The sequence below is a fragment of the Chelon labrosus genome (assembly GCF_963514085.1).
Source record: "Chelon labrosus genome assembly, chromosome: 7".
NCBI classification, from domain to species: domain Eukaryota; kingdom Metazoa; phylum Chordata; class Actinopteri; order Mugiliformes; family Mugilidae; genus Chelon; species Chelon labrosus.
The window spans coordinates 5,433,635-5,459,327 of record NC_140343.1 but is presented as its reverse complement, the minus strand read 5'-3'; the positions used below and the strand labels follow the sequence as shown (position 1 = coordinate 5,459,327).

General features: G+C 44.7%; 1 protein-coding gene across 1 annotated transcript; it reads left to right on the top strand.

The window, feature by feature from the left end:
- Positions 1-4,261: 4,261 nt before the first annotated feature.
- Positions 4,262-24,368, top strand: aspm (assembly factor for spindle microtubules). The gene is made up of 26 exons (XM_084548317.1): positions 4,262-4,637; positions 4,958-5,101; positions 5,340-6,817; positions 7,018-7,094; positions 7,244-7,345; positions 7,435-7,581; positions 7,784-8,023; positions 8,105-8,172; positions 8,284-8,425; positions 9,070-9,200; positions 9,865-10,040; positions 10,820-10,965; positions 11,467-11,552; positions 11,639-11,851; positions 12,615-12,819; positions 12,930-13,078; positions 13,907-14,035; positions 14,244-14,438; positions 15,731-21,667; positions 21,835-21,984; positions 22,065-22,256; positions 22,774-22,966; positions 23,364-23,518; positions 23,630-23,806; positions 23,883-24,052; positions 24,158-24,368. Exons 1-26 carry the CDS (start codon positions 4,368-4,370, stop codon positions 24,258-24,260), a joined length of 11,175 nt encoding a protein of 3,724 aa, XP_084404443.1. The 5' UTR covers positions 4,262-4,367; the 3' UTR covers positions 24,261-24,368.
- Positions 24,369-25,693: the final 1,325 nt, after the last annotated feature.

The following is a 25,693-nucleotide window of genomic DNA, read 5'->3' as shown; positions in this document are numbered from 1 at the left end:
ATGTTTATATAAAAGCAAAAAAAGTTAGTCTGGAAATCCTGACTGGTCTGTTTTGGGTGAACCGTGTGTTCTGACACCTCTTTCAGCAAAACGAGCATCAACTTTTTCACCAGTTAAACTAGTAAACCACAACATTATCAGCATGAGATATGGTACAGTTTTGTTAATGCAAAAGAAAATTCTTGTGGAAGAGGATAAACAGAGCAAATAACATATCATACCTGGGTTTCATCCACATTCCCTGGAAAACACAGATTTATACTCTGCATCTTGGAAAATGTACTCATTTATCATGCCTATTCTGTGCAATATTTGTTTTTCTCAAATGTAATATTCCTACTGGGGGTTGTGAGTACATTCAACCACATTTTTATTACTTAGCTTTCATTGGTTTTTCCCTTATTTATTTATTTCTTTAGCTTCAGTAGCTCATCTGTTGGATCAGACCACACAGGCCAGCCTTCACCCGTCTATGTTCATGAATGAGCCTTTGACGCCCGTGACCCTATCGCCGGTTAATCCCTTTTCCTTCCTTTTGATCAAGGCAATCCAGGAACACCCCACAGGAGCAGCAGTTTTCGCCATCACAATCTTTTTTTCTGATTCTAACATCAACTTTGAGGACAAAATGTTCACTTTGCGTCTGATACATCCCACCCACTGACTGGTGCCATAATACCAATACATAATCAGTTTTTTATCACTTAACCAGTCACTCATAATGTTGGTGTATTGTGACTGTAAACCACTGACTGCAATGAGCTAGGATTTACAAACAACACTCATATAATCCCTAGAACAATCAAACAGATATGAGACAGAAACAACAACATGACACCCAATTTCCCACCAGGGTTTTAATAAAGTATTTCTGATTTAACACTGTGATTGATTAATAAATAAATGTGTATGCACAAATGGTATAAAGGCATCCTGAGTCCACCCTCTCATTGTGCATATACTTTAAGGTTCTTTATGAGAAACTTTGGGGATTTAAATTAGCATTTACTCAGTAACATTTCATAAACCAAACGAATGCCTTACTTAATTAATAGAATAACTGGTTACTTATGCATTCTACAGTAATTTTGTCCTCTGGAAAACCCTTACATATAAAGTTTTTGCAACTGATGTGATGCAAGAGTCAACTCGCAGTAGTTATTTTACAATAAACCACACTCATTTAAAAGATGGTCCAGAGGAAACTCTAGTTATTCAGTGAATTACATTCGGTTTTGCTCATTGTAAAAAAGTGTAACGGTTATTTAAAGCGACTAACAGCTGAGCTGCGGTGATTCCGTTGGCAGTAACTGATTAGCTAGCTAGTTAACCGTTAGCCAGCTTAATGGACGTTAACTTACCAGCTTCGTGGCTCGGTACGGTCCAGGGGTGATAACATGAGAACTCATACTTATCGCGGAAAACAACGAAAAAGACCGCGGTAGAGTTTCCACTTCATCCGATATGCCGAGAGGTGCAACTTTCCATCACTCGAGGAAATATTTATCGGTGTTTGGCTGCGGGGACGTGAACAGCAACGTCGGTGGGGTGTCAATCATCGCTCGCCTGGCTGGCTGCTCTCCGTCTGTTCAAAATTACGAGCCGTGGTCTTCTGGCTCCGGATTGGACGATGACGAGGTCACATGACCAGCCTCAACCGGAAGAGGGTGGAGGATCAAAACAAAATGCATGAGTGCAATAAAAAAGGATCTTAACGCAACACTTTTGCAGATAAGGTAGTTAGAATACTACAGTATAAGTGCAAATCATGTTTGCACTTAATATACTGATTATATATTATTTTATTCCTAATGTTTTTAAATAATATATAACAACTAATAGCATTAGATAGAACTTTATTAATCCTGTAGGATATTCTTGTAGCAGAGGATGCAAAGAGTGACTTAAGAGTGACTTTGTGACTTAGCTTTTGTTTTTTATTACTTTATTTACTTAAGCTTGGCACAAAAACTGTACATATTTGTATGTACTATGACTTAGTAGTTAAAAGTAGTTACAAGCAACCTTAACCCGCTGAAATATTAATGGTGTTTAGTGATTCACTAATTATAACCAAGTGAATTACATTACATTTTGTATATATTTGGTATATATTATATGCTAATGCAAAGAGTTTGAAAGTAAAGCTTTTACAAATTTTACAAATTCACACTTATTCATAGTATGGTCTTACATACTGTAAACATAGTATGATATCAGGTGACAAGATATCTTTAAATTAGCTGTTCCGAAGACTGAGATATAGTCTGCTTTTGTAATGGGGGATTAGTGTGTGAACTTTGTGGATTATAACCCATGTAGTTATTCTACTCTGTCCTTTCTGTAAAATAATAATGATAATAATAAAAAATAATAATAATGGCTATATTATTAATTTAAGAGTTCAGATCAACCTTCTGTTTCAGCCTAGCTTCTGTCAAAGTACAGTGAAGAAGCTGCAGTGTTAGTGTCAGGAATGCATCTTGGGAGCCAGATGCACAGGCCTGGGATTTGCATTAGCATAACTGATCAAGCCCTTTGTTGGGGAAACCAGTTAAAAGCAAAGAATGTGTGATGGGGCGGTCAAACTGACAAAAAGACAGTGGAGGTTAGAGACATGCCTAAAGTGATATACAAGGAGGGTGGTCACATGCTAATGTCTGCAAACAGTACACTAACAAATGCAGATTCCTGCTTGAAGAGATCCTCTAAACACGTGTTTGATGTTGAATGCATTAAGGTATTCATGAGTCCGGCCCCCCTCCATGGTGACCTGAAGGGACTGAGGAGCAGCTTCAGTGGCAGACTGCTTCACCCTCGATGTGTGAAGGAAAGATACAGAACGTCTTTCCTTCCTGCTGCTGTTAGGCTCCATGGCGAGCACTCCTAATATGTGCAATATGTCTATTATCTGTTCTGTCTCTGTCATTTCTGTATGCTGTTGCAAACTGCACTTTCCCCATTGTGGGACTATTAAAGGTTTTCTTATTCTTATTCTTCTTATTATTACAGTTAAATTGAGTATTTCATTGTATTCTTCCTTACACTTTCACTCGACTATGCATCTGACAACTAAGAAAAGAGATGAAAAACTTTTTTAAAAACTGCATAACTCAACCACAGTGAAAACAACACACAATATTCTTACTTACTTGGTTTGTCTATATGTCTATCTATGCTGTTTATTATGTCTGTCTGCTCTCAGTGTACTTAAACAGGGTAATTTAAATGTATGCTGTTTTTAAATTATGCCCATGATTTATTGGTTATTCGTGAATTTCTGCGTAAAAAACAAACAAACAATAATTAACCTTTTTATACTACCTCTCCTTTTGCAGATCTTTGCAATGCTGCACCCTTGTGGTCATAATGGGAATCTACAATCTCTAGTCACTCAAGCCTGGAGCGCATCACTAAATAATTAATATACATTTGATAGCATGTCTTTTAAATCGATACATTTTTATTTTCTCCTTCAATTTATTTAACTGAACTGTTTCTAGACAAGACTAATCTAAACGTGTTCAAAACACTGCCGTGACCCGGATTCGAACCGGGGTTGCTGCGGCCACAACGCAGAGTACTAACCACTATACGATCACGGCAAGCTGCCTATCAACTGCCTTACACACACTCCACCCTTTCACAATATTTGTTCAAACGTAATTAAAAATGTGTCAAAATAAACTTTCGCACAAAATGTTAGGATTAGGATAAATTAGGATTATATATTTTATTATTTTTTCCCCCTAACGGACAGCAACGTTCATGTTGCGGGAAAAGATCTTATCTACAGACAGATTGATCACTCGAATCTAAAAAGATGACAACATTCTGGTTTAGAAAAGTGACATAAACTACCAATGCGGTCTATTTCAAGGCATCTTTGAAGCTTATCATATAGTTTAGATTCTTAGGATTAATTAGATGTTATATTTAAGATATTGGAAATAAGAGAGCGAACAAAACAGTGCTTTGTGTTTGGCACTGTCGAAATATAACCTCAGAGTGATACACCTTAGTGCTTTGGCAGCTCCGTGTGTGGGCGTGGCTTGTGGCAGTTTAAAAATGTGGTCGATTAGTGATTGGTCGAGAGATGTGTATTCATATGGATTGGAGGCATTCGCTTTCTCCATTGGACAAGACGTGGCCGCGTGTCGCTTCTCATTGGCTCTTGTAACAACACGCCCGAATTTCAAACTGGGACCGTCTTTGTTGAAGGAAGCGTGTTTTTAACGTTGGCTAGTGTCAAGAGCATTAGCAGTCAACATGGATTGTTAGAGGTTTTTTTTAAGACATTTCTTTTAAACTAACGCGAACTACCTAACATGTAAAGCAGGTTTTAAGTCTTACTTTTATCTCTAAAAATGGCGGAAACGGAAACACTGAGAGGTTTTCTGGACTCTAGTCCGGCGAAGAGAAACGTCGCGAACAAGGAGAACGACGTTCCAGTTTTAAGTTTGGTTCAGTTTTCAAAGTCTCCCTTTGTGACATTTGGAACCGTAAAGGTGGGAACCTCGAAATCGGCTGTTCTGCGGATTGAGAACCCCACGGATTACGCAGAAGTGGAGGTTACCGTTGAGAAGATCCCCTCCAGTAAAGGCTTCTCCGTGGACCACAACACGTTCACGATACAGGTGCGTGGTGGCTAGCTAGAAACCGTTAGCTATCTCATGTGTAGTATAGAAATTAGGAACCTAATTAGCAGCGATTTTAAAGATTTAACACGAGCTATTGAACAGAAACTGCTGGTTTTCTACTGTTTGCATCCTCAATTTATAGAATAGAGTACAAAACAATATCCTTTATTGCAGAACACAGGTTGTACAGTGCAACTAGATTTTGTTTACAGCTCTGCAAAGTGCTCAGTAGAACAGTATTAACAGTAAAAAGAAAATGTGTAATCTAAATCTAAAGTATGTTGTCCTTATGGTGTGTCCTGCTTTGTGTTTTGCAGCCTGAGGGCTCGTTCACTTTGACAGTGACATGGACTCCAGCAGAGGAATGTGGGCTCAGGGAGCTCCTCGTCTTCAATGTCAGCGGCATCCTGAAGCACCAGGCTGTTCTGCTGGGGAGATCAGAAGCACCGAAGAAGAAGAAGGTAAAACTGTCCTCAGCTCAGGCTGTATTCAGATCTGCAAGTGTTTGATATTTGGCGTAATGTTTTTATGATCGATTAACCTGTGATACCACTTTTTGGTAAAAACAAATCATTACAGTGTGCTAAACAAGTCTGATTTAATTAAATCGTGATGGATATTGTCACTTACATCCTTAAATGGAGGCCTAATTTACCAGTGACATGACATTTACCCTTTTGTATATTTTTTATGTTTTAGAAGAGCTTATGGGATACGATCAAAAACAAGAAAGGGGGTGAAAATGCAGTTGCACCAAGGAGAAAGACAGCGGATCCCCCCCTGAAGATGGCTGCAAATAAAACCTTCCAGGTGTCCCGAAAGCCGCAGTACAAACGGGACAAGCCCCGCAGCCCACTAGCCTCGCTTAACGAGGGCAAATCTGTAAGACAGAGGTCCCTCACGAAGCTCGACCCCACGAGCCTGAAATCAGAGGAGCAGAAGACATTTAACCTCAACCAAAAGCATCAGACTTTCTCCCTATCAGACCAGGAGAACGTCCATCAGATTCAGAGGAACTCTCCTCTCGTCCTACTCGTCCCAGCTGCAGAAGCAGACTCTGGTAACGTGTCCCTGGACACCACGGCAGGAAAACCTGAAAACAGAGAGCTCAGCAAAGTTTTCAACAGGACGATGTCGCCTATCGGGACACCGGAGAGGTTTAAGAAGCTGATGCCTTGTATTCAGTCAGACAGCCCACTTCCCACCACGGTTAAGTCTGCGGCTCCTGCCCCGGTCCTGTCTTTGAAGGATGCACTAAGCATTATCGACTCTGATCTGAGCAACATCAACACCAGTCCCCGAGACACCAGCTCGAGCAGCGACTTTTCAGATTCACTGGAATCCAAGAGTGGGAAGTACAGCGGTGGACCTGACTCGGATGTCCTCAAATATTTCCCCGAAAGTCCAGAGCAGCTGGACTCCAACGAGCCCAGACTTACTTTCTTTGTCAGTAAAAAGGTGGCTGTGAATGAGGCTGTTGATTCGGAGCCCGATGTCGGGACAGAAAAGGTAAAAAAGACTTCCTTTACCTCCGTCACGGTGACTAAGAGCAAGGCACCGGTGGAGGAAAACAGTTTGAGTGGAAGGAAAATAAAGAAGTCACGACGGAGGCTCTTGGAGAAAACACTCGAGCTGTCTGACAGCAGCAATCATACCGAGTCTGGACCAGGAACTCCCAGCCTTCCCGTTATAGACACAGGAACCAGCGTCTGTGATGAGTTTACCTCCTCCAGTCTGACTACTTCACCCGCACCCGTCACCTTCCCAGTCTCCACCCCTCCGTCCATGCCTCCGTCTCGCTTCTCTTTCTCCGTCACCTCCCCTTCTCCTTCAGCCCCCTCTCCCCTCACTTTTACCGCCGCCTCTCCGTCGCCCGTGAGTTCATCTTCCCCTCTTCACCGGGGCCTCCCATCGAACTCGAACACGTTTGAGGGGCCCCCAGCTTTTTCGGAACCCCTCTCTCAGGAAATGTTCCCCATTCACGTGGCGACGAAGAGCAAGAAGAGGAAGAGCGAGGAGTACTTGAGGAGCGACGGGAAGATTGAGGATGTCGGGAAGACCGAGCGGGTCAAAAGGAGCAGGGTGGTCGCTGGGAAAACGGACCATTCAAGGCCGGTCCAGGAGAAGAGAGGCACGTCGCAGCGGCAGAGAACGACAGGTGAGCTCAGTCATCTTCTGTGTGAAGGTTATAACGTTGTGAGGGGAGGCTAAATAAGAAACACCTCACCGTAATGTGACACAGTGCAAGATTATCACAAAACCCCATAAAGTTTAATCAGCGCTGGTTTTGTTCCTAATAAACTGCTTAACAGATGAGTATATTAAACAGCAGCTGAAATTCTTCGTCTCCTTTTATTTTCCAAGGTTCTGCGATGAGTACATCATCTCTAAAGACTTCAAGGCCCGCTGTTCCTGCTCAGGCCAAGCGGCCAAGCTCCAAAGCCATTCCTCGAGGTATGTAGTCATGTGTAGTTGTCGTGGCGTGTGCCTGACGATGGTTAATGTGCATTAGTAGGAGGTGTGACGTTACTAATTGCTGCCATTATGTGATTTGTGGTAATTTACCATCATGTTTTGTGTTAAAATGTTTCTGTTGTTCGCAGGCGCTCCATCTCTAAAGGCGTCGGCCACTCCATCTGTGAAGACGGCAAAAGTCGTGGCCGTCGCGCAGTCGAAGCTGACCTTTGTTAAGCCTTCACAAACTGGTATGTCATGGCGGACTTCTGCTTTTACAGAGTTGCTTTTATTTATATTCAAATGTATTTTACCGTCTCCGTCCGCTCCTTTCCTCCAGCTATACCCAGACACCCAATGCCCTTTGCCGCCAAGAACATGTTCTACGACGAGAGGTGGATCGAGAAGCAGGAGAGAGGATTCACGTGGTGGCTCAACTACGTCCTCACCCCAGACGACTTCAAAGTCAACACTGAAGTGGCTAAAGGTATCGCTCTCTGGCCCGGCATCTCACTGCTGAACACTTGTTCATTTGTTGGCTCTTAATTTATTTTCTCCTATCATCTCTACAGCTCGATGAATTTCATTAACATTTCACAGTCTCTTGTAGCCGCGTCTCTGCTCGCCCCTCTCCGTTTGCGTCTCCCTACAAACTTGACCCTTTTTGCTCTTTTGCGTTTCCCGCCCAGTGAACGCCGTGTCTATTGCCGTGGGCAGCGACGAGAAGTTCAGCGTGCCTAAAGCTCCCACCAAAGAGGAGATGTCGTTCAGCACCTACACGGCCAAGCGGAAGCTGAACCGCCTCCGTCGCTCAGCCTGCCAGCTGTTCACCTCCGAGGCCATGGCCAAGGCGATTCAGAGGCTGGAGCTGGAGGTGGAGGCCAGGCGGCTGCTCGTCCGGAAAGACCGCCACCTTTGGAAGGACATAGGTATGAGCCCTGCTGATTTTTTTTCCAATCAAACTACCAAATAATCCTGAGATTAAAGCTATTTTTTTGATCATCTTTCAGGTGAACGCAAAAAAGTCCTCAGCTGGCTCCTTTCATACAATCCACTGTGGTTGCGGATTGGCCTCGAGGTATTCTGACGTTTTCTCCCCTGCTTTTTTTTTTTTTTTTTTTTTTTTTTAACACTTGTCTCTCCAAGCAATGTCAGTTCTGTCAGTTTTTCTAACGCTGCCCGTCCTCAGACGATCTTCGGTGAGCTGATCTCGCTCGAGAGCAACAGCGACGCCCTGGGCCTGGCTATGTTCATCCTGCAGCGGCTGCTCTGGAACCCGGACATCGCCTCAGAGTACAGACACGGCAGAGTGCCTCACCTCTACAAAGACGGTAATTTAAGAGTCGGAAAAGTTTCAGCACAAACTCTGGGGCATGGACTTTCTTTAGGAACTACTTGTAGAGTAATTGAAGGGGTATTTTGTGTGTTATTAACTCGGGTTGTGTTTTGTGTTTTCCTACTCGGGCGATACATCCTTTGCCTTATCACAAGCAGACAGAAACCCCTTTAGGATTGAAAATTAACAACTTGGGAGAAGAGTGTAACTTTAATTAAACGACTCCTTATCAGTCTTTGGCTGACTTTTTATTTAATTTCCTGCTGACAACACGGCAACTGTGACATTTAAAGCAGATATCTCAGACATGAGAGCATGAGAGCGCGTCGGTGTGCATGTGGCTGAAAGTCTTTGTAATCTGATTACTGCACCTGCACATTATAATGTACAACAGCCTTAAATTTGGAGCTGGAGCTTATTATTGTCGTTTAAGTGTCTTGTTTGAGAAGCTATAACCAAAAATTTGATTCATTTTTTCCACACACTTTAAATGACTTCACCGTAAAGAGTCTCCCTATTTAATTAAGACCAGCTGTGATCAACCGAAGAGAATATAAGCGAGCGAATGTGTTTTTATGTGACTTCGCCTCGTGCACATATTCATAGAGTGTCGCACGTCTGTTAACTCTTCCCGGTCAGGCCACGAGGAGGCGCTGTCCCGCTTCACTCTGAAGAAGCTCCTCCTGCTGGTGTGTTTCCTGGACAAAGCCAAAGAGTCCCGGCTGATTGAGCACGACCCCTGTCTGTTCTGCGTGGACGCCGAGTTCAAGGTAACCTGGTCAATCACCGTCTCATTAAAACAGAAGGATACACCCGTAACATATGTCAGAAACGAATGTCTTTTATTAGATGTGTCGGGATGTCTTTAGTCTATAATAGTTAAGAAAACAAAATTAAGTGCACCTGTTTTCTCAGCAATGATCTGTGTGTGATATTAATTTGAAATGTCATGTTTTATTTTAAAAAATGGCGTGAAAGGTACAATATGGGATGAGATAAGGATCCTTTATTTATCCCACAGTGTAGGGAAATTTGTAGAGTTGCAGCAGCAGACTGTTTGAGCACAGTGCACACACAGGGGATAAAAAAAGTTAAATAACATTAAATAAGTACAAAAAAATAGAAAAGGAGGAAGAAAAAGAAAGACGTGTAGTGGAGTGGGGGCAGAAAGTAGTAGAGGTTTAATGTCATAGCCAGAGTAATGTCAGTAGATTCAAGTAAAACAGTTGAGCTTTACCGTTTCAAATGCGCCACCCGCAACACAGACGCAGAGATTTCACATGATGTCCCCAGGTAATTAATACATCTTTAAAGTGGATTCATTTCTTAAAATGTATGTCTGCTATTTGAGAAGAAGAAAGTGCGCCTGTATGATCCTTTTAAATCTTTCAACTCCATCATCACCACCTTGTATTCTACCTGTTTCCTTCCCAGACGACTAAAGACCTGCTGCTGGCCTTCTCCAGGGACTTCCTCAGCGGGGAGGGGATCCTCCCCCGGCACCTCGGCTACCTCGGTTTGGCCGTCTCCCACGTTCAGACGCCCCTGGACGAGTTCAACTTCGCCGTGAAGAATCTGGCCGTGGACTTGAAGTGCGGCATTCGTCTAGTGTGAGTGGAGACGCCTCGGGTTTCGGTGCAAAGCTCTGTTCTCAGAGGTCAGGCTCAGCCACGCAGCGGCTTTCTGGCAACTCGGAGGGATTCAGCGTTTAGGGCGGAGGATTTCCTCCGTGGGATTCTCACTGAAGGATAAACTCTGACTCCCTCTGACAGCGTTAGTCTCAGATCACAGCTCAACCTTGTGTCTGTGTGTTTCCTCCTTTAAAGCAGGTTGAAAAGAATGACTTGAGGGTTAATCTCTTCTCTGGGGATTAGATTGGTGTTAGCTGACTTTATTTTAAACTTGTCTTCTTGGATCTTTTTGTAGGGATTCACTTTAAGGTGAAAAGAATCAAAATCAAGGAACAATAAAGACGTCAGGAAAAGGCCCGTTAGTGTCTCCTCATGATATTTTGGGTGTAAACAAACCCTTTGAGTTGAATAATGAATGATAACAGTTGGATATAGGGTTGGAGGATATGGCATGTTCTGTATCTGTCTGAGTTATAATGCTGAAAGGTTATGACATACATGAAAATGTCAAGTTGATGTCTTTCGTGATGCCAGCTGTGTCTGCTGTGTCTGCTGTCGTAAATGTCCACGATTGCAGGAAAGCTGCAGCCGCTGATTTCTGCAGTTTCTGGACCACATTAAATTCCTTCTGCAGTTTTTTTTCCTTTAAATTTGTTGTCTACAGCATAACTAAGGTGAAGAAGTAGCAACGAAAAACAAGAGCCAAACAAAGATTCCTGCCGAGAGAAAAGAAAAATCCTATTTCCTTTTCTTCCCAGGCGTGTGATGGAGCTCCTCGTCCAGGACTGGAGCTTGTCGCCGAAGCTCCGTCTGCCGGCCATCAGCCGCCTGCAGAAGGTCCACAACGTCGACATCGCTCTGCAAGTGCTCAGAAGCAAAGGAGTCGACCTCAAGGATGAACGCGGTAATTATCAATGTGCCTTCTCTCACTAAAATGAGATTTGATGGATGTGGAATATTATGCATTCCTTGTGTTTTCGTCTTTTACTGGTATATGAACATCTTCATCTTCAGTCTTTACATTAACACATCGACAAAACGGTGAAAAGCAGGAAAAGTAAACATGTTGAAATAAGAACCAGAGAGGTTTTGTCATTGAATTAAAGCCTTAATTTAATTTAAACGAGTGAGTTATATAAAAATTCACCTGTGTACAGTTTTTATGATTGGAGAAATTGGCAATGGAGACTAAAAACACGCAAACGTGTTCATTTCTGCCTCGAAGTTGCTGCCTGGAGCCCCCTCTAGTGGCCATTCGAGGAACTGCAGTAGTCTGCACTTCCTGGTTTTCAACCAATGACATGTCGTATTGTGAAGAGAACAACTACAGCAGTAAATCTTACAACTGTTTTTACTTGAATCAAATAAACTGATGTCCGTTTACGCCCTGCGTCTTTATTTTCAGGCTCCCTCATTGATTCCAGAGACATCGTGGACGGACACAGAGAAAAGACGCTGAGCCTCCTGTGGAAAATCATCTTCGCCTTTCATGTGTGTATCCCGTCGAGTTTCTCTTTTTTCGAGGGTAAAAATAAATAAATGTTTTCTCGACTGACGCTCTTTTATCAAATAATAAGGTGGAGGTGATTCTGGACGAGGAGCTGCTCAAAGAAGAGATTGGCTTCCTGAAGAGAGCCCTGAGGGTCAAACTGAGGCTGGCGTCTCTGAGGGCCGACCGGGGCCTTCAGCCGAGTCCTGCAAAGACCCGAGGGACGTACGAGCACAGCAGCACCAAGATTACCCTGCTGATGGAATGGGTCCGCGCCGTGTGCGACTTTTACAGCCTGAAGGTGAGACTCAACGTTTTATTTTTAACTCTGTGGTTAAAGAAAAAGCTGAGATCTGTCTCGTTGGACTTGATGAAGTGTTTTTCCTTCTCAGCCTGGAAAAACTTGAGTGTTAGCCAATAAACATGTCCGTACAAAACATCACTGACCTCAACAAGAGTTATCATCAGAATAAACGCCAAATACCTGGAGGCGGCTGGGTCCATGTACTTTATGATATTACAAGTTTGGTTTTAGACTCTAAAACAAAACAATAAATAAGATTTTATTAGATTTTCAGTTTAAAAAGCGACAACAAAGAATGTCAAACAGGTAAATTTATGTTTTAGCATTTAGTATATGAAAAAAGAAAACGGAAAGAGAACCGCTTTTAACTCCAGATTAAAATTGAGACTTTTTTATTGTCATTAAAAGCTTTACATGTGCAGTACACATTCAAATTAAAGCAGCAGCTATACACAGATTAAAAACTAAATAAAATACAATAAAATAAATTATTTACAGTTGTCTGTTTTTCCAGTTTTTGGTTCTGGTTTCAAAAGCAAACTTAAAATACCATGGACTCCACATTTATGTGGACATAGACTCTGATGGCTGGAAGTTGTGACTCACTTGAGCAAGAAAATATTTTCCTTTTGTCTACGGTATAAAGTATCGTCTGTATTTGGCAATTATTTATTCTGAATCTGACATTCACTGTTAAATTAAATTATAATCGGTGCCAAAGCTTCTACCTGGTCCTGGATCATGTTCTGTGTCCGTGCAGGTGGAGAACTTCACCGTGGCGTTCTCGGATGGCCGCGTCCTCTGCTATCTCATCCACCACTACCACCCCGGTCTGCTGCCAGAAGCGTCCGTCAGCCACAGCACGACTCAGACCGTCGAGTGCTCGCCGAGGGGCCGCCTGGAGCTCAACTGCTCAGCCAGCGACTCCGACAGCTCCTTTGACTTCTCGCAGACGGGTCTTAACGGTACATGTCTGCGGTTTTCTCTAACCATAGTGCACCTGAACTTGGTTTCTGCCTGGGATCGTAGAGACATTAACTAACTTGTGATTCCTCCTTATTTTCTTCCTGAAAAGGTCCAGATTCTCCATCGCTGCAGTTTAAAGAGCTGCTGGAGAATGAGAAGAACAACTTCAGACTGGTCAACACTGCCGTGTCCTTCCTGGGCGGAGTCCCAGCCATGATCAACCCGGCGGACATGTCCAACACCATCCCCAGTGAGAAGGTGAGACCAGGCGAACGCTTTTCTCCAACGCTGAGCAACAGCATGGATCAGAGATTTGATCAAATCCACATCGAGTTTGTTTATATGTTCTTAAATAACAAAATTATGGAAGTAATCGGCGCCTTTACTTTCCTCCTTTTGCATATTTGTACCTTGGTTAACTGTATGACCATGAAATACAAAACAAAGTTAGCTTTCTAATCCTTTATTCCATTATAGAAGTTTGGTTTTATGTAACTTTTAAGAGGTTGGCTGTAACCACACAGATTTTATGGGTAATTTTTCTCATATGACTAAAAAACTCCGTGAGATAATATTCATGTTCATAGATACTGATTGAAAGTCGTAGGTGCAATCTTGGAGTTTGATTTTGTTTTCAGGCACAATTTAAAGACACAAAACCTAGTGAATAATTCAGGTTTCTATCTTCTGTATCCTGTGTTGATCACAGGTGTTGTTTTAGGGTTCAAGAAGATTATCACAGAACGTCTAAATGTCTTTCTAAAGCAAAAGAAAAATCATATTTAATGTACACTTAAGCTTTAGGCTTATAGATTTTTGTGGAAAACCACAATTATTCTTTTTTAAAAGGTAGTTTGGACGTAACCAGCAATTATTTCTTATCATCAGTTCAGATCTTGTTATTGGTTGATTGTTTTACCTGTGAAATATGAGATCATGGATTTGTTGTTGTTAAAATCATTTTAATTTTAAAAACCATCATCTACAGCAGTGCAGGAATAAATAAATAAACTAAACCTGCGTCTGCACCAGTTTTCAAAGTGAAATACCGCAGCTCTTGCTTCATCCACGTGGATTTACTTCCAGGTCGTGATGTCCTACCTGTCCTTCCTGTGTGCTCGTCTGCTGGACCTGCGCAACGAAACCAGAGCGGCTCGGATCATCCAGGGCGCCTGGAGGAAATACAGACTGAAGAAAGATCTGCAGCTCTACCAGGTTTGTTGATGCATTTTTATATATTTTTACATTTAGTTAGTCGTTAGTGAGAAACTTCTGTCCTGAATGTTGTTATTGCTTGGTCATGGATACACTATAACTGTTTTGGTGTCTGTATATACGCTGCAAGTTTAGTCGCTGATGTTTGTGACACTGAACGAAATAATAGAAAAATAAAGGTTTGCATTCTTTTTTTTTATGGATACAGGAAAGAAATGTGGCTGCTGCAAAGATCCAAGCGATGGTGAGGAGTTTTCTCTCGAAGTGCAGAGCTAAGAGGCAGAATCGAGCTGCCGTCATCATCCAGTCCTTCTGGAGGGGTTACGCAGCCCGCAACAGACTGAGGCTGAAGAAAGAGGCTCAGATTCGGGCAATTCAACACGAAGCAGCAACAGTCATCCAGGTAGGTGTTTATTATATACCTAAAGGACTGGACACGCCGAGCCGACATCAGAGATGTGACAAGTATAGGCCATAAATTGTCACTTGAACACTTGGTTGTTAAAACAACCAGAGGCCATGTAGCATGTATGCTGTGAACCTTAGAAGAAATAACTCTCCAAACCAGCAGAGGACAATAGTCTGAAAAGAGGAAACCGGAAGAAATGGGATTAGCTAAGAAAACCTTAAAACCAGTATTTCTCAGTGCGCCTCTACTGATAGTCTACATTTTATTAATTCCAGACGATGTTGTGAAGATGTTTTCAGGTGTTCCACTAGTGCTTTAAAACAAGCATTCTCTAGTGTTGGTTGGTCTAATTTAGTTTTTCGTACTTAAGTAAGCCAAACTGTGAAAGCTGTGACTTTAAGGCTGCATTAACATCCTTCCTGGGGAATCCGATCACAAGTGACCATCGTAAAGTACACGTGTGAACGCACCCTGGACGCATTGAGGTCATGTTTGAGAGATCTGATCTTTGGCCACTTGTGGAGGTTGTGTGGGACACATTTGACCTCATTCCCTTGGTGGTGTGAACACACAATTAGTCCTTGGTCTCATTAAAGACCACCTGCTCAATAGGGGTGCTCTTCCAGCAAACAAAAAACCACAATCACTGTTATAAATGATCACCTGAAAAAATAAAAGCACAGTAAGTGATGTCTGTTCATTAGCAATGAGAGCTTTTTAAAAAGTTAACTAAATAAAAAAATGAATTAATCTAAACAGGAATTAAGTCATCTTCTGTAACCGTTTGATCTGTGAAGGGTCGTGGGGGGGCTGGGGGAGGCCTATCCCAGCTGTCATTGGGCGAGAGGCGGGGGTACACCCTTGACAGGTCGCCAGTGTATCGCAGGACTAACATTAAATAACATATTGGCATGTGGTCAGTTATTGACGTGATCATGTTGGGTGCACACATAAAAAAAAGGCCGTTCATGGTTCTGAAACAGCAGTAGGTGGAGATCCATTAGAGACCGTTGGTGTTTATTTGCATTCGGATCTGAAGAGCTGGCTGGGGACGAATGAATGTGGAGACACATTTAAATGCCAGGTGCGAACACAAACACTTGGACGGATGTTAATGCAAAGTCTGAACAGAACCTAATACGCTTTGTTATGAATTTACATGCTGCAAAGTGAACTTCTTGCTTTTCCTTTTATTGCCAATTTCAGTCTTATTCTTTTAAACTTCATAACGAAGCTGCCGTGTGTAATTGGTCTTTGAATACATGGTTCTTATCTCGCCCATGCAGGCTCAGTGGAGGATGTTTTCGGCCAGGAGAGCTTACCAGTGCCTCGGATATTACACCGTTGTTGTCCAAGCACAATGGCGAATGAGGAGAGCGGCCTCCGCTTACGGAAAAATCTACTGGGCAGCGACGGTCATTCAGAGGTACTCCCGGGCGTGGGCTCTTTCAAGAAGAGATCGGGAGCGTTGTCTCCTTCTCAGAGCTGCCGCGGTTAAGATACAGAGAGGGTACAGGAGCTGGAAAGCAAAGAAAACACAAAAGGAGAGCCGTGCTGCAAAAGTGATACAAGCTGCGTTCAGGACATGGTACAAGGCAAAAACGTCTGAAAGGTCTGCTGCTGCTGTACGAATTCAGTCTTGGTACAGAATGCAGAAGTGTGTCCATCAGTACAAAAAGATTAAGAGAAGCGCTGTGATCATGCAGGCCCTGTACAGAGGCCGTGCACAGAGGCGCCGCTTTCAGACGCTGAAGCTGCAGCAGCACTCGGCCGTCGTCATCCAGAGTGCCTTCAGAGGGCACGCTGTCAGAAAACAGGCGGCGAAGATGAGATGCGCCGCGGTCGTAATCCAGCGCCGCTTCAGGGCTTCTGTGGCGAGAGACCTGGCACGGGAAATGTTTGTGAGGATGAGATGTGCGGCGGTCACCTTACAGGCAGCTTATCGCGGTAAAGCAGCTCGGGAGTCGCTGAGAAAGCAGCACGAGGCGGCGACGGCGATCCAGGCGGCTTTTAGGAAGTACGCCGCCCAAAGGCACTACCTGGCCTTGAGGGAGGCCACAGCTCTGATACAGCAGAAGTACAGAGCTGCACTTTTAGCTCGTAAGGCAAAGGGTGAATACGACGCCCTTAGGAGTGCCGTGCTCACGATACAAGCAAACTGGAGAGGCCGAGCCGACAGAAAGAGGATAGAAAAGTTGCGTCAGGGTGCAACGCTGATACAGGCTTACTATCGTCGGTACAAAGCGCAAAAAGAGTATAGATCCAAGAAGGCCGCTGCTCTAGTAATACAGCGTCAGTACAGGGCCTTTGTGGCTGGAAGGGAGATGAGGAAGGCATACCTTCAGAAGAGAGATGCCTGTGTTACTCTTCAAGCTGGATTCAGAGGTATGAAGGTTAGGACAGAGCAGAGGAAAAAACACCAGGCAGCGACTCTCATTCAGTCCTCAGTTAGGATGATATTAAGTAGGAAACGATACGTTCTCCTTCAGAGTGCGGCGATTATCATCCAAAGCCGATACAGGGCTCTTCTCTTATGCAGGGAGAAGCAGAATGAATTCAGAAAGCTGAAGCAGGCCGCAGTAAAGATCCAAGCTGGATTCAGAGGGCTCAGAGTAAGAGAAGACCTCAAGAAGAGGCACAACGCTGCCAGAGCAATCCAAGCTCAGTTCAGGATGCACAGGATGCGCATGGCTTACCTCGCCACCAAGTGCGCTGCCGTTATTATTCAGGAACGATACAGAGCTAAAAGGCTGAGGGATCAACAGATGTGGAGGTACAGGACAATGAAAACTGCAGCCGTGGTCATCCAGGCAGCGCACCGTGGACACAGAGCCAGGAGGAAGATCGCAGAGATGCACAGAGCTGCTGCGGTCATTCAGAGAAAATATGTCACCATACGAGAAAGGAAGCGGTTCCTCGCCATCAAGGCGGCAACGTTGGTTTGTCAGCGAAGGTACAGAGCAGCAGCCCTGGCGAGAAAAGACCGTCTGGACTATGTGTTACAGCGCAGGGCGGCCGTTTGTCTGCAGGCCGCCTACAGAGGATACGAAGTCAGAAAGCAGCTGCGCATCAAGCATATGGCAGCTGTAACAATTCAGTCCCACTTCAGAATGTACCAGCAGAGAACCAGCTACGAGAAGCTCCGCTGGGCTTCCACTGTGTTGCAAGCACGTTACAGAGCTAACAAAAGAATGCGAGCAGAGATGTGTGCTCTTAGAACCAAGAGAAGTGCTGTTGTTGTCTTGCAAGCTGCCTACCGAGGAATGAAGTCCAGACGAGTCCTCAAACAAATGCAACAAGCTGCAGGTGTTATCCAGAGAGCTTACAGAGCCCACTGTGAACACAGACAGTATCTTACTCTGAAATCCTCTGTCCTCAATGTCCAGAGAAGATATCGTGCCAAAGTTGCAGCAAAGGAACAAATGCAAAAATACCAAAACATCTGCAGAGCAGCCGTCATCCTTCAGGCGGCGTACAGAGGACAGCAGGTCAGAAAGGAAGTAGCTCGTTGGCATCAGGCTGCCACTGTGATCCAGTCTGTCTTCAGAAAGCACAGAGAGGAAGTCAAGTTCCAGGCCATGCGTCTGTCTGCCGTCATCATCCAGAGACGCTATCGTGCTCTTGTCCTTCAGAGGAGAGACCAAGAAGACTTTATGAAAATAAAACGTTCTGTTGTCGTTCTTCAAGCAGCTTTCAGAGGTCATAAAGTGAGGACTGACCTTGCCAAGAAGCACAGGGCAGCTGCTGTCATTCAGGCAAACTTCAAGATGTATAAACAACAGTCGGCCTTCAGGAGACAACGCTGGGCTGCCTGTGTCTTACAGCAGAGGTTTAGAGCTCAGAGACTGAGAGAGCTCGATGCAAAACAATTTCAAGAAGTTAGAAAAGCTGTTATCAATCTTCAGGCTGCATATCGTGGAATGAAATCCAGACAAATCATCAAACAAATGCAACAAGCTGCAAGTGTTATCCAGAGAGCTTACAGAGCCCACCGTGAACACAGACAGTATCTTACTCTGAAATCATCTGTCCTCAACGTTCAGAGAAGATATCGGGCCAAAGTCGCAGCAAAGACACAAAGGAAACAATATGAACAACTCAGAGGAGCAGCCGTCGTCCTTCAAGCGGCGTACAGAGGACAGCAGGTCAGAAAGGAAGTAGCTCGCTGGCATCAGGCTGCTACTGTGATCCAGTCTGTCTTCAGAAAGCACAGAGAGGAAGTTAAATTCCAGGCCATGCGTCTGTCCGCCGTCATCATCCAGAGACGCTATCGAGCTCTTGTTCTTCAGAGGAGAGACCAAGACGACTTCATGAAAATAAGACGTTCTGTTGTCTTTCTTCAAGCAGCTTTCAGAGGTCATAAAGTGAGGACTGACGTCGCCAAGAAGCACAGGGCAGCTGCTCTCATTCAGGCAAACTTCAAGATGTATAAACAACAGTCGGCCTTCAGGAGACAACGCTGGGCTGCCTGTGTCTTACAGCAGAGGTTTAGGGCTCAGAGACTGAGAGACTTTGATGCAAAACAGTTTCAAGAAGTTAGAAAAGCTGTTATTAGTCTTCAGGCTGCATATCGTGGAATGAAATCCAGACAGATGATCAAACAAATGCAGCAAGCTGCAAGTGTTGTCCAGAGAGCTTACAGAGCCCACTGTGAACGCAGACAGTATCTTACTCTGAAATCCTCCGTCCTCAATGTTCAGCGAAGATATCGGGCCAAAGTCGCAGCAAAGACACAAAGGAAACAATATGAACAACTCAGAGGAGCAGCTGTCGTCCTTCAGGCGGCGTACAGAGGACAGCAGGTCAGGAAGGAAGTATCTCGTTGGCATCAGGCTGCTACTGTGATCCAGTCTGTCTTCAGAAAGCACAGAGAGGAAGTCAAGTTCCAGGCCATGCGTCTGTCTGCCATTATCATCCAGAGACGCTATCGAGCTCTTGTTCTCCAGAGGAGAGACCAAGAAGACTTTATGAAAATAAAACGTTCTGTTGTCGTTCTTCAAGCAGCTTTCAGAGGTCAGAAAGCGAGAACTGAACTTGCCAAGAAGCACAGGGCAGCAGCTGTCATTCAGGCAAACTTCAAGATGTATAAACAGCGGTTGGTCTTCAGGAGACAACGCTGGGCTGCCTGTGTCCTACAGCAGAGGTTTAGGGCTCAGAGACTGAGAGACTTTGATGCAAAACAGTTTCAAGAAGTTAGAAAAGCTGTTATTAGTCTTCAGGCTGCGTATCGTGGAATGAAATCCAGACAGATGATCAAACAAATGCAGGAAGCTGCCAGTGTTATCCAGAGCGCTTACAGAGCACACTCTGAACACAGACAGTATCTTACTCTGAAATCCTCCGTCCTCAATGTTCAGAGAAGATATCGGGCCAAAGCTGCAGCAAAGACACAAAGGAAACAATATGAACAACTCAGAGGAGCAGCTGTCGTCCTTCAGGCGTTGTACAGAGGACAGCAGGTCAGAAAGGAAGTGGCTCGTTGGCATCAGGCTGCTACTGTGATCCAGTCTGGGTTCAGAAAGCACAGAGAGGAAGTCAAGTTCCAGGCCATGCGTCTGTCCGCCGTCATCATCCAGAGACGCTATCGGGCTCGTCTTCTTCAAAGGCAGGAAAGAGAAACGTTCCTGAAAGTAAGACATTCTGCTGTCGTTCTTCAAGCAGCTTTCAGAGGTCATAAAGTGAGGACTGACGTCACCAAGAAGCACAGGGCAGCAGCTGTCATTCAGGCAAACTTCAAGATGTATAAACAGCGGTCGGCCTTCAGGAGACAACGCTGGGCCGCCTGTGTCTTACAGCAGAGGTTTAGAGCTCAGAAGCAGAGAATCCCTCACATGAAGCATTATCAAGAAGTCAGAAAAGCCGCCATCGTTCTACAAGCTGCGTATCGTGGAATGAAATCCAGACAAATCATCAAACAGGAGCGTGAGGCAGCTGCCATCATCCAGAGAGCTTACAGAGCCCACTGTGAACACAGGCAGTATCTGAAATTAAAACGATCCGCGCTCGCCATTCAGCAAAAATATCGAGCAGCTAAAGCAGCAAAGGCACAAAGGATGGAGTACTTAGAAATGCGCAGAGCAGCCGCCGTCCTTCAGGCGTTGCACAGAGGACACCAGGTCAGAAAGGAAGTGGCTCGTTGGCATCGGGCTGCTACTGTGATCCAGTCTGGGTTCAGAAAGCACAGAGAGGAAGTTAAATTCCAGGCCATGCGTCTGTCCGCCATTATCATCCAGAGACACTATCGTGCTCGTCTTCTTCAAAGACGGGAAAGAGAAACGTTCCTGAAAATAAAAAGTTCTGCTGTCGTTCTTCAAGCAGCTTTCAGAGGTCATAAAGTGAGGACTGATGTCGCCAAGAAGCACAGGGCAGCTGCTGTCATTCAGGCAAACTTCAAGATGTATAAACAGCGGTCGGCCTTCAGGAGACGACGCTGGGCCGCCTGTGTCTTACAGCAGAGGTTTAGGGCTCAGAAGCAGAGAAACGTTGATGCAAAACAATTTCAAGAAGTTAGAAAAGCTGTTATTGTTCTTCAGGCTGCGTATCGTGGAATGAAATCCAGACAAATCCTCAAACAAGAGCACGTGGCTGCCAGTGTTATCCAGAGCGCTTACAGAGCCCACTGTGAACGCAGACAGTATCTTACTCTGAAATCATCAGTCCTCAATGTTCAGCGAAGATATCGGGCCAAAGTTGCAGCAAAGACACAAAGGAAACAATATGAACAACTCAGAGGAGCAGCCGTCGTCCTTCAGGCGGCGTACAGAGGACAGCAGGTCAGAAAGGAAGTGGCTCGCTGGCATCAGGCTGCTACTGTGATCCAGTCTGGGTTCAGAAAGCACAGAGAGGAAGTTAAATTCCAGGCCATGCGTCTGTCTGCCGTCATCATCCAGAGACGCTATCGGGCGATTGTTCTTCAAAGACAAGAAAGGGAGAACTTTGTGAAACTGAAACAATCCACAGTCCTCCTCCAGGCAGCATTCAGAGGCTGGGCCGTCAGGAGGGACGTTAGCCGACGGAGTGGAGCTTCTGTCGTGATCCAGTCGCGCTGGAGATGCTCGGTGCAGCGGCGTCTCTTCCTGAGGAAGAAGGAGGCAGCCGTGACACTGCAGAGGAGGGTTCGGGCGGTGCGGCTCGGCAGGGCGGAGAGAAACGGCTACACCCAACTGAGGCAAGCTGCCGTCACGCTTCAGAGACGCTGCAGAGCCTGGATTGCAAGACGACAGGTAGGGGGACAAAATATATAGATTGCTGAAAAATTGTTAACCTCGTAGAAGAGTAGGAGGAAGTCTAAGGAAGTGTTATTTGAAGAAGATGGTTTCAAAACAAGCTTCTGCTTGGTCATTAAGGTAAAAAGATTACACTTCTTTGAATGTGTGCTCATATGTTTCAGGTATTAGAGGCCGCCCGAGCAGAGAGGAGGCGCCGCTTCACGTCAGCAGTTTTCCATCACCTTAGCGCCATAAAGATCCAGCGTGCTCTGAGAGCTCACTGGGCTTTGGAGTCCGCCAAACAACAGATCCATTCTGTCATCACCGTACAGGTCGGTGCAGCAGCAAAGAACCAACATTTCTGGCGAATGCCGCAACGCGTCCTAAAACGATTTCCTTGTCTTTGTCTTAGCGCTGGGTGAGAGCGAGGCAGCAGAGGAGACGGTTCCTGGAGGACAGGAGGAAGGTGGTTACGGCGCAGAGAGCGGCCAGGCGCTGGTTAGATCGACGCCACAAGGCCGCGTCCGTCATCCAGCAGGCCGTCAGGAAATTCCTTCTTCTCAGGCGCCAGGAGAGGATTCAGCAGGGCATTGTCAAGGCTCAGGTGCGACAGCTGTACCTCTCTTTGAGCTATAGTCAGGTGTCACATGAGCAATCAGTACGGTTTCAGTAGTTCGGTGTAAGCTTTCCTCTCTAGATCTCTAGGCAGAATCCAATTTCTGTGCAGAAATGGGTTCAGGGCTGCGTCAACAATCTCTCTATTGCCTTTTTTATTACTGCTAAACTGAGGATTTAGTTCAGTTTTCTGTTAATTTTATAGCATGCCTGGCAGCTAGAGTCACACGCATAGTATTGCATGTAAATTGACATATTTACATATTTAGATTATGTCAATTATGTTGCAGCCCCGAAAGGAAGCAAACATCTTTTAAAGTTTTCGAGGTTTTCCTCAAAATGTCTTCTTTTCGTTCCTAAATATCTAAAGCACAGTATCGACCTCATCAACACGGCAGTTAATTAAGCTCAAGCACCTTGAATAGGTAATGAACGTCCTCTGCTAACTGAGGTTTCACTTTATTTGTCTTTTTGTCCTCGCCCCCCGTCCCCTCGTCTCCCTCCAGGCTCTGTGGAGAGGACACCGCTCCCGCCGACTGAATGATAATCCCAAGCTGGTGAAGCTGAGGCACCGCCTACGCAAAGTCTCCTCCGGCGTCCGAGAGGAGGACAGACTGTGCAACAAGACGTCGCTGGCGCTGGACTACCTCCTCCGATACAAACACTTCTCCTATATTTTGGAGGCCCTGAAAAACCTGGGTAAGACCAGTTGCTTTGCCACCAGACGTTCCAACTACAGCCATTAAAACATAGAGGAGCTTTAGCCTTGGTTCGATTTGACGTCCTCTACCCTGCGTTCTTTCTGATTGGTCATAATTTTGCGGGAAAAGTAGAATTTTAAGAAATAATCAAAGAGAAAGTGAAGCATCAGCAGCGAATGTGGTCACATGGCGTTTATTGCTGCTGCCACACACTTCTGTGTCGTCCCTAAATCATCAGAGTTCAGAATAGAGTCGACTTTTAGGAAGTTTGGAGAGAAAAAGTTCCCGTTTTGTTGCTGCTGTTTCGAGGTTTTTATGTGACCACATTCATCTCAAGTGCTAACAGAAGGACCCTGTTTTATTTGTGTGTTCGTTATACATGCGTGCGCTCACAGAGACCGCCACCAGGCTGTCCCCGGAGTGCTGCGAGCGGCTGGTGGAGAGCGGAGCCACCAACGTCATCTTCACTTTAATCCGCTGCTGCAACAGGAGCGTGCCCTGCATGGACGTCATCACCTTCTCCATCCAGATCCTCCTCAACCTCTCCAAGGTACCGCAGACGAAGACACACAGACACAGTTACACGTTGATAATGCTGCCACTGTTCCTCTGCAGTTCATCTCTTCTACTCACTCACTCTTGGTTTTCTTGGTTTCCTCAGTACCACAAGACAATCGAGGCAGTGTATTCGGTGGAGAACTCTGTGGAGACGCTGCTGGATCTTCTGCAGAGGTACCGGGAAAAAGCCGGAGACAAAGTGGCAGAAAAGGGCGGGAGCATCTTCACCAAGGCCTGCTTCCTTCTCGCCCTCCTGCTGCAGGACAAGCGTCGTGTTGAGGTCTGTAGCTACATAATTACCAGGGGAATATTAAACAGGTTTTGCAGGATAGAAAATCTAAATCTACTTTCTTTAGGAGGTCATGAAGATGCCCAAGGTCTTGGACAGGATACGCAGCATTTACCGCCTCACTGCTCGCAAACAGAAGATGGACACGGAGAGGACGATAACCAAGCTCAAGATGAACGCGTCGATCAACGGGAGCTTTTGCCTCGTGACGCCTCGTAAATCCCGCCCTGTGCCAAAGTACGTGTGTGTTTGCATCCAGAGCCGTGCGTGTCTGAGTTTTACAGGCCGCGTGTTTGCAGTCATGATTTAAATCCTGTCTTTTTGTTGTTTTTTTTTTTTCAGATTCGCACCAGATTGGGTTCTCAGAAAGGACAAGCTCAAAGACGTCGTGGACCCTCTCAGGGCCATTCACATGGTGGCGGACACGCTGTCCATTGTTCTGTAAATACTCGAAGACAAGACAAACACAGTGGACTTACTGGAAAATATTTTTCTTATGTTTCTTTTTTTTTTAATTACTTCGTTCCCTTGTACATATTAAAACGAATCTGTTTTGTTTACATGTGTCTTCAGGGTTTTTTTTTATTGACTAGATTTACTGTACATCTGATTTGTAGAGAGAAGCTAGTGTAGATGATGAGTTAAACCAACTCCTGAATCTTAAGACCGGGGGAAAAAGTATTTCAGCTTCAAAATGTAAAAAGAAGTAACTGGAGACAAAAAAACAGATATTAGGCAGTTTATTATGGTTCATTAAAAACTGCTTTTAAACTCAAACAGGCTGTTCATCAGCTGATCAAAAGTGTAAGACCATAGACCACAGGTATTTGCTCATATAAAATAATAACAAAGTGTCCTCACAGCAAGAAGGAAGAAATTCTCCCTGTGTCTGCGTGGGTTCTCTCCAGGTACTCCAGCTTCCTCCCACCGTCCAAAGACATGCTGGTTAGGTTCATTGGTGATTCTAAATTGGCCATAGGTGTGAGTGTGAATGGTTGTCTGTCTCTCTGTGTTAGCCCTGTGATAGACTGGAGACCTGTCCAGGGTGTACCCCGCCTCTCCCCCCAATGACAGCTGGGATAGAATCCAGTAGTGACTCTTAACAGGACAAGCGGTTACAGAAAATGAATGAATGAATGAGTAATTTGTGATGTTGCTAAACTAACAATGAACTAATACTTGGAGTCACACATGTCAAGTGTCCTCCGTCCAGGTCCAAGGTTAAAATCCATTCATTTATTCATTCATCTTCTGCAACCGCTTGTCATGAGAAGGGTTGTCGGGGTGCTGGAGCCTGTCCCAGCTATCAGAATTAATGATTTATATTAACTTTAATTGAAAATGTAGCTCCTGGATGTTTTATATTGGTTAAAAAACAATAAATGCATGTGTTACTTGCTTAATTTAAAGTTTAGTTGACAGAATATTCCTTAATCTGTGTTACTTTCTTCATGTGAAAAACAAAACTAAAACTGGAAATCCCTGTAATCCTACAGTCCCAAAGCTGCTTGTCTAACCACTTCTCGTTTGTTGCAGCTATAAACCTTAAGATATCTCTAACCCATAATAGCTGCAGTTTCTGTAACTGTGTTAGATCGTCGACAAATTAAAAACAAGATTTGTGTGCAGGACAATGTGTGGGTAAATTAATGTATGTGTGTCACTAATGCATTCGCCGGAAATTCCACAATCTCTAACGAGGACCATGCAGCTCCGGACGTTGAAGTCCAGAGATTAACAGGGTCCTGGTTCTGTCCGGGTAGGAGGGGATGAAAGGCTGGGTAGGGGGATGAGTTAAAGCCGTGGTTAAACGAATTCTGGACAAACATGAAACAATTATTCTGTAATTCCACCGAAATGATTGGGTTAAGCTCCTGT

Coding starts and splice junctions, on each gene's coding strand:
- aspm (XM_084548317.1), top strand. CDS start 4,368: ATGGCGGAAACGGAAACACTGAGAGGTTTTCTGGACTCTAGTCCGGCG. Junction 7,346..7,434: donor TGTTAAGCCTTCACAAACTG/GTATGTCATGGC, acceptor CCTTTCCTCCAG/CTATACCCAGACACCCAATG. Junction 14,439..15,730: donor AAGCAGCAACAGTCATCCAG/GTAGGTGTTTAT, acceptor TCGCCCATGCAG/GCTCAGTGGAGGATGTTTTC.